Raw genomic sequence first — 9,643 nt, 5'->3', positions numbered from 1 at the left:
CGGAGTCCCCTTTTATTCCTTCCTATGTCATTTACCTTTTCGTACATTTTCTTAGGCTCTAGTGTATAAAGATACTAGTTTTCTTCCGTAGCTTGTGACTTATGATTTTTCAGGTTTTGGGAGTACTCTGTATACTAGAGTGCCGGTTATTGTACATCCTGAGCTATATTTTTATCAGTTATTTAATTATCTGTTGCAGTTAGTTGTTAAATTTTTGCTTTCATTTTCGTTATTCTACAATTGTTAGGCTTACCTAGTCGTAGAAACTAGGTGTCATCACGACATCTTAAGGAGGGAGAATTGGGCCATGACAGTTCTTATAATTAACATGTGTAGCTATAATTAATGTGTATATCTATTACTCTTATACTATTGTCAGCTACTTCACGTCATAGTACTTTAATCACTATACCATACTATTTGTACCAACTAAATTTTCCTTTTCTATTGATATTTTTTATAACTAAGTGCACTAATCACGACTACTATTTTTCGTTTACTATTTTCTTTTAGTTCTACTATTATTTTAGGAATTAAGTCTAATTATCTTTTAAAAAAGCTTTAATTTTCTTCACATTAAAATTTTTCACTTAATTTATGACCCGCTCTTCTACAAAAGAGTTGTCGCGTTACAATTCGGAAATTGAAATATCTCTTCGATTGCGCAGGAAAGGACAAACATCATCTTCTCAGAGCGTAGCTTTTGAAGGAGTGGAAAACCAGGGAGTAGAAGATATCAATCCACCTGAAGTACCACCAGCAGTCCATTTAGAAGATCAGTTTGATAAAGTGGCGCCAAAACCAACAAACAAAATCCTAAGGGATTATGCTAGGCTTGACCGCTTCAACTGTGAATCTAGTGTTAAAAACCCTCAGTAGCAGCCAACAACTTTGAAATCAGGACTAGCCTAATTCAAACAATTCAACAATATTGTATCTTCGCAGGAGATTCAAGTGAAGATCCACAGAGTCATTTAATTAATTTTCTAGAACTTGTTGAAACTGCTAAGTATAATGGAGTTCCTCCTGAAGCAATAAAGTTAAGGCTATTTCCTTTTTCTTTAAAAGGAGATGCCAACACGTCGTTGCGAAGTCTGCCTCAAGGGTCAATTACCATATGGGACCAGATGACTCAGAATTTTTTTAATAAATATTTTTCTCCTGCTAAAACAACAAAGTTAAGGAAAGACATATCTAATTTCTTATAGAGTGATACTGAGTTAATTTATCAAGTTTGGGAAAGATTAAAAGCAATGTTAAGAAAATGCCCACCTTATGATATTTTTGAACACATGTAATTGTATATTTTCTATCATGGGTTAAAACCCACTTCTAGAAATGCAATTGATGCAGCTGCAGGAGGTTCTGTGATGGAAAAAACCACATAAGAAGCATTGCAGTTATTGCATGAAATTTATGAAAATATCATTCAATGTCCATCTGAGCGTGTAATCATAAAAAAGATAGCTACGGTAAATCAAGTTGATGCTTTAAACACACTAACACAACAGATTATTTTTTTGGTACAAAAATTTGAATCTTTTCAGGTGAATACAAAACAACCAAGTCAATCTGAGGCTTGTGACATGTGTGGAGGAAACCATCTGAATCATTAATGCCAAGCAATCAATCAAAATGATGAACAGGTCAATGCAATCGGTTATAAGCAGTACCCCTTTGGAAGTCCAATGGCACATAAACATCTAGGATTTCAATGGAGCAATCCAAATGGTACTGAGAACTCTTAGAGCTTCCAGAACACTGGTACAAGGTCCACCTGGTTAAGAAAATCATAATGTGGGCAACCAAATTCCAAACCTTATCAACATGCAGCTCCATATCAGCAAAGGCCTCAACGAGCACATCTAAGTCTTGATGACCTTTTGCACAAATAAGGTCACTGATGAAAAAATTCAGCCCTTAAAATTTTGGAATTCCAATTGAGCCAATTGGAAACTCTTGTGTCGGATAAATTCAAGGCCCCTTACCGATAAATATAGAGAAAAACTCAAAGGAACACATTAAGGCCATCACCTTACGATCAGGTAAGGAGCTTGGTGAACCCAATATAATCAGACAAAAAAAGGACCAATTAAAACAACATGTAAACAAGGGTAAGAATATTAAAACACCCTCTGAACCATTAGAAGATAAAGAAGTCAAGAAAAAAGAAGAAAAGAATATTGAAAAAATGACTCATCTTCCTATGACAATTCTTTTTCCATAAAAATGAAAAGAGATAAGCATGATTGTCAATTTGCAAAGATTTTAGAGATTTTAAAAAAAATTCACATTAATATTCCATTTACCGATGCTTTGTTGGTCCTGTATGACAAGATAGTGCCACCAATACTCAAAGATAAGTTTCATAAAGGGGTGGTTAGATCAGCTATGATGTTTGAGGCTAAGTGTTGGCTTGTTAAGAACTCACATATCCAGAAGATGAAAGTAGCAGCAATGAGGATGTTGAGGTGGATGTGCAGGCACACTAGGATAGATAATATTAGGAATGATGATATTCGGGATAAGGTGGGCGTGACTCCCATTGATGACAAGATTCGGGAAGCGGGGCTCAGATAGTTCGGGAACATACAGAGGAGAATCCCAGATGCTCCGGTAAGGAGGTGTGAGAGGCTGGCTTTGGAGGGAACAAGAAGAGGTAGAGGATGACTTAAGAAGTATTGGAGATAAGTGATCTGACAGGACATGGTGAGGCTTCAGATTTTCGAGGACATGGCCCTTGATAGGAAATTGTGAGGTCATGCATTAGGGTTATAGGTTAGGAGGTAGTTGAGTCTTTCCCTACTTCGTTTCTTTGTGAGGATAATGTAGTGGGGTTTTTGTCTAAGCTAGCTAGTGACAATGTTGTGTCTTACTACTCTTTCATTTTTTATTGTGCCGGGTCTATGTAATGTCAAAGCAAAATTCATTTTTCATAGTGTCTGGTCTATGTAATGGCTATCGCTTTTGCTTTGCATCTATTTTCTGATTTTCATGATGTGATTTTTCCTATGGATTCTGTTGGTGGAACTGATATTGTCACTTTTCATCTTCTTGAGCTAAAAGAAAACTGTCTCTCTACTCCCTCGGGGTTAGGTATGGTCTGCGTATACACTACCCTACACATACCTCACTAGTGGAATTTCACATGTCGTTATTGTTGTTGTTGTTGTTGTTGTTACCGATGCTTTGTTGCAAATGCTTTCTTACACCAAATTCCTAAAAGAAATTTTGTCAAGCAAAATAAAATTGGAAGAAGTTTTTGTGGTAATGGTAATGGAAAAATGTAGTGTTATACTTCAAAATAAGCTACCGTAAAAGCTTGGTGACCCAGGCAGTTTTACAATTCTATGCACTTTGGAAGGAGTGTATTTTGAAGAAACACTTTGTGATTCTGGGGAATCAATAAACTTGATAAATCTTGGTAAGTAGAAAGATATAGGTGTCTCTCTTCATTTTACAGATCAGAGTACTAAGAAACCTAAGGGAATAATTGAAATTGTACTTATGAGAGTAGATAAATTCGTTTTCCTTATAGATTTCATAGTGCTTGAAATGAAGGAGTGCCCTGATGAACCAATTATTTTGGGTAGACTATTTCTTGATACATGTAGAGCAATTATAGATGTCTATCAAGGACAACTAATTCTAAGACTTGATGACGAAAGAGTCATTTTTGACATGCAAAAGATACTAAGATTTTCAGGAGATGAATCATCTTCTTCATGCTTTTCAATTGACATGATTAATATCTTATAGCTGAATTTAGAGATGATCAATTAATTCCAGACTCAATGGAAAGATGCTTGTCCAAATCAGGTACCACACATAATATGATCCCACCATCAAAAGAGACACTTAAATATTGGAAAAAATATTTTGATAATCAGGAGATGCAACCAGAAGAAGTTCAAACAAAAATCAAACTCAAAATTCTCCTATCTCATTTAAAATATGTTTATCTTGAGAAAGAAAAATGTCTAGTGACTATTTCATCTTCTTTGACTGCGGAACAAGAAGAAAGATTAATTGAAGTCTTGAAAACACACAAAGGAAACTTAGGGTGGACTATAGCAGATATCAAAGAGATTAACCCAGTTGCTTGTACTCATAGAATCCTCATGGGGGATAGCTACAAGCCAATAGTCCAACCCCAACAAAGATTGAATCCAGCAATGTAGGAAGTGGTAAAAAAAAGATTGTAAAACTTCTTGCGGTAGGTATCATTTATCCTATTTTAGAAATTACTTGGGTAAGTCCTATTCAGATAGTGCCAAATAAAAGAGGTATGACAGTTATTAAAAATGAAAATAATGAACTCATACCTACAAGAAGTCACGACCCAAAAATCTCACGTACCGTGATGGCGCCCATCACAGTACTAGGCAAGATAACAACTCACAAATAACCACACATCTTTAATTTAAAACATACCGAAACAAGCTTAAATAATGAAAATTTCACAATAACTCATAAGAAAATATCGCAACTCAATACAAAATTTCTAAAAATTTAGCTGTCACTAAGTACATGAGCATCTAAATGACAACATAGTCTAACAGCTAAAACACTATCTAGAAAGATAGAACAGTACTAATAAAAGAAAAAGAAAAAGAGTCAAGGTCAGCGGATGCTAAGGCAGCTACCTCAATAGTCTCCAACAGATAAAGCTCCAAATCTAGCAATCGCCGTGCCCGAAAGTACTGGATCTGCACATGAGTGCAGAGTGTAGTATGAGTACAACCGACTCAATATACTCAATAAGTAATAAGATTAACCTTGGGCTGAAATTAGTGACGAGTTTAGATAATTACAGTCCAAATTTAGATTTATAACTATACAAATATGATAGGAAGAATGGAAGTAATATCTCAAGGATAACTTAAACAGTTTGTACACAAAACAGAAATGTAGACATACTCTTAGGTTTAACAATTTAAGCTCAACACAGATGAGATATGCCATGTATGACTGATATGAGGAATGTTACATCTCTATATCTACATTTCCAATGTTCATGTCACATGTAATACATCACAATGATGACCTCATGTACTTCCATTCTCAAAGTACTCAATCTGACTGCCTCAACTCTCACTCATCACACTCAATCACTCAGCAATATATTGTACCTGCACTCACTGCTAGTATGTCAGACTCCGGAGGGATGGATCCTACCCAAGCACTAAAATAATCCCAACACGGCCTGCTACGGCGTGCAGCCCAATCCCATAACAACATATAAAGCCCATAGGGCCCTGCTGCGGCGTGCAACCTGATCTATAATATATATATATATATATATATATATATATATATATATATATATGTATATATATTTATGTATATATATATGTGTATATATATATATATATATATATATGTGTGTGTGTGTGTGTGTGTGTGTGTGTGTGTGTGTGTGTGTGTGCGTAAAGCCAAGAAGGTTTGTTGCGGCATGCAGTACGATCCACAAATCTCACTCACAACACAGCTCTCAGGCCCCAACTTAGTGATCAATCTCTCCAGTTTCTCGGGTTTAGAAATCTCATGCCACTCAGTCCAAACAATGATATATAATACAACAATAAATAGTAACAGAGACTGATATACGATATGCAAATGATGGATGTGACGGAATATAAAATTGCAATTTAAGCAAATAATTCACAGTAAAAATAAACCTAGTGGGTCTCAACGGATAAGTATATTTCCTAAACATGATTTCTAACATGGATTGCAACTTAATTGCTCTAACACATAGGGATTATATGAATAGAAACGAGGTTTGATGACTACACAATACCACAAAATCAACCAGATCACAATTACCACGGTGCACGCCAACACGCCAATCACCTAGCATGTGCGTCACCTCAATACCAATCACAAAACACGTATTTCAAGGATTCATGCCCTCAGAACCAAGTTTAGAAGTGTTACTTACCTCAAATGGTGCAAATCTCTACTCCAACAAGTCCTTGCCTCGCAAATCAACTTCCGAACGACTCGAATATAGCCATAATTAACTTGATAAAATCAACACGATCTATAGGAATCAATTCCATATGATAAAGCTAATTTCTTTAACAAAAATCAAAAGGTCAACTCAAAAGTTCAACCGCACGACCACGTATCGAAATCCAACAAAATTAAAAAAATCCGAACACTCATTTAATCATGAATCCAACCATACCAAAATTACTCAATTACGATCACAACTTGACCTTCAAATCCTCAAATTAAAGCCTATGAAGTTTCCACAATTTTTCCCAATTTTTCCAACCCAAAACACTAATTAAATGGTAAAAACTATGATAGATTCATGTATAACAATCAAATCTGAATTAGAATCACTTGCCCCAATTAACTCCAAGAAAATCCCTTCAAGAATCACTCAAATACGAGGTCTCTAGCTCAAAATATGAAAAATGGGTTCAAACCCTCGATTTTGATATTTTAACAGCCTGCCAAATGTTCCTCTTCGTGATCGCGGAAAGTCCGTCGCAATCACGAAGAAAAAAAATCAAGCTACCCTGAAAGTACTCTTCGTAAACGCGAAAAAATAATCGCGAATGCGATTCACATACTCCTCTACCTACGCGATTACGTACCTCTTCCCGCGATCGCAAAGAACAAATCGCGTGGACCCCCATCTCCCTTCCTTCCTCTTCGCGGACACAACCAAGCTTACTCATACGCGTAGCACTAACTGCCCAAGCTTCATGATTGCAGACCACTCTCGCGATGACAGAGAACATACTCCACCAGTCACCAAACAACTCTTTGCGATTGTGATCCTTCACTCGCGATCGCGTATAAGGAAACTAGCAACAGAAAAACCAGTAGTTCCTCAAAGTTCAAAATGCACTGAACATGATCCGAATCACACTCGAGGCCCCCGAGACCTCAACCAAACATACCAAAAAGTCTTAAAACATTATATGAACTCGGTCAAAACATCAAATCACATCAAACAATACTAAAACCATGAATCGTGCATCGATTCAAACCTAATGAACTTATGAACTTCTAACTTCCAAAACTAATGTGGAAATATACCAGACTAATTCCGATTAACCTAAAATTTTGTACACAAGTCATAAATGATACGACAGACCTATTCCAACTTTCGGAACCAAAATCAAAGTCCGGTAATAACAAAGTCAACTCTCGGTCAAACTTTTCGACTCTCCAAAACTCAACTTTTCCAACGTTCCCCAATTCAAGCCAAAATCACCTACGGACCTCAAAATTAATAGTCGGACACAATCCTAAGTCAAAACCTACCAGACAGAGCTATCAGAACCATCAAAACTCCATTTCGTAGCCACTTACACATAAGTCAACATCGGGTCAACTCTTTTATCTTAGGCTTCCAACCTTGGGGCTAAGTATCTCAACTCATTCCAAAACATCCCCGGAACCAAATAAACCAACCCAGAAAATTACATAATAATAAACAAACATATAATAGGAAATAAATGGGGGAACGGGGCTACAACACCCAAAATGACCGGCTGAGTCATTATATCCTCCCCCTCTTAGACAAACGTTCGTCCTCGAACGGGTTTAGAATCATACATGGAGTCTCAAATAGGCATAGATATCTGCTCTGCATCTCCTGCTCGGTCTTCCAAGTAGCCTCCTCGACTAGCTGATCTCTCCACTACACCTTCACTAAAGCTATGTTCTTTGACCTCAACTTTCGAACCTACCAATCCAAAATGGCCACCAGTTCCACTTCATAAATCAAAGCACCAACCAACTGAACCGTGTTGAAGTCCAAAACATGAGATGGATCACCAAAATACTTCCATAGTATGGAAACATGAAACACTGGATGAACACTTGATAGACTAGGTGGTTATGCAAGCTTGTAAGCCACCTCTCCAATCCTCTCAAGCACCTCAAAAGGACCAATATACCGAGGGCTCAGCTTTCCCTTCTTCCCAAACATCATAACACCCTTCATGGGTGTAACTCTAAGCAATACCTTCTATCATACCATGTACGAACATCACAAACCTCCCGATAGGTGTAGATTTTTTGCCTAGACTGCGTCGTGCAAAGATGATTGTATATCATCTTAACCTTGTCCAAAGCATCCTGGACCAAGTCAGTACCCAATAGCCTAGCCTCACCAAGCTCAAACCAACCAAACGGAGACCGACATCATCTCCCACATAAAGCCTCATACGGAGCCATCTGAACACTCGATTGGTAGATGTTGTTGTAGGAAAACTCTGCAAGTGGCAAAAACTGATCCCAAGAACCTCTGAAATCCATGACAAAAGCACGTAGCATATCCTACAATATCTAAATAGTGTATTCGCATTGCCTATCCGTCTGAGGGTCGAATGTTGTACTGAATTCAACCCATGTGCCTAACTCTCACTGCACTGCTCTCAAAAACTGCAACATAAACTGTGTGCCCCGATCTGAAATGATGGACACTGGCACATTATGAAAGCGAACAATCTAGCAGATATAGATCTCAGCCAACCGCTCCAAAGAATAGGTAGTCCCAACTGGAATGAAATGAGTGGACTTAGTCATTCGGTCCAGAATCACCCAAATAGCATCAAACTTCCTCGAAGTTAGTGGGAGCCCAACTACAAAGTCCATGGTGATACGCTCCCATTTCCACTCCGGAATCTCAAGCCTCTGAAGCAAACCGCCTGGCCTCTAATGCTCATGCTTCACTTGTTGACAATTTAGGCACCAAGCCACAAACCCCACTATAGCTTTCTTCATCCTCCTCCACCAATAGTGTAGCCTCAAGTCCTGATACATCTTTGTGGCACCTGGATGAATGGAGTACCACGAACTGTGGGCCTCCTCAAGAATCAACTCGCGCAGCCCATCAACATTAGGCAGACAAATCCAACCCTGCATCCACAACACCCCATCATCCCTGATAGAAAACTCCTTGGCATCACTATGCTGAACCGTGTCCTTAAGGACAGGCAAATTAGGGTCATTATTTGAACGCTCTCTAATGTATCCATATAAGGAAGACCGAGAAACCACACAAGCTAGAATCCCATTAGGCTCTAAAATATCTAGCCTTATGAAGTGATTGGCCAAGCCATGAACATCTGATGCAAGCGGTCTCTCACCTGCCGGAATAAATGCAAGGCTCCCCATACTCACCGCTATTCTACTCAAGGCATTGGTCACCACCTTGGCCTTCCCAGGATGATACAAAATGGTGATATCATAGTCCTTTAGCAACTCCAACCATCTTCGCTGCCTCAAATTTAAATCATTTTTCTTGAATAAGTGTTGGAGTCTCTGATAATCCGTAAATACCTTACAAGACACGCCGTAGAGATAATACCTCCAAATCTTCAATGCATGAATGATGGTTGTTAACCCCAAATCATAAACAGGGTAGTTCTTCTCACAAGACTTCAACTAGCTTGAAGCATAAGCAATCACTCTACCCTTCAAGGTAGTCTCGAGCTTCTAAAAGTTCTCCTCACATTCATCCGACCACCTGAATGGTGCACCCTTCTGGGTCATCCTAGTCAAAGGCATTACAATGGATGAGAAACCCTCCATGAAGTGATAATATCTGGCCAAGCTGAGAAAACTCTGAATCTCAGTAGCTGAAGACGGTCTGGGCCAACTCTGGACTATT

General features: G+C 38.2%; 1 protein-coding gene across 1 annotated transcript; it reads right to left on the bottom strand.

Moving 5' to 3' along the window:
• Positions 1-8,685: 8,685 nt before the first annotated feature.
• LOC138881768 (uncharacterized) lies at positions 8,686-9,147 on the bottom strand. The gene has a single exon (XM_070162028.1). The coding sequence runs from the start codon at positions 9,145-9,147 to the stop codon at positions 8,686-8,688; it is 462 nt and encodes a 153-aa protein (XP_070018129.1).
• Positions 9,148-9,643: the final 496 nt, after the last annotated feature.

This window comes from Nicotiana sylvestris, chromosome 11 (assembly GCF_000393655.2).
Source record: "Nicotiana sylvestris chromosome 11, ASM39365v2, whole genome shotgun sequence".
In the NCBI taxonomy this organism is placed as follows: domain Eukaryota; kingdom Viridiplantae; phylum Streptophyta; class Magnoliopsida; order Solanales; family Solanaceae; genus Nicotiana; species Nicotiana sylvestris.
This window is presented reverse-complemented; position numbering and strand designations above follow the sequence as displayed.

Bases quoted from the DNA above. Each gene is read 5' to 3' on its own strand.
- LOC138881768 (XM_070162028.1), bottom strand. From the start codon at position 9,147: ATGGGGAGCCTTGCATTTATTCCGGCAGGTGAGAGACCGCTTGCATCA.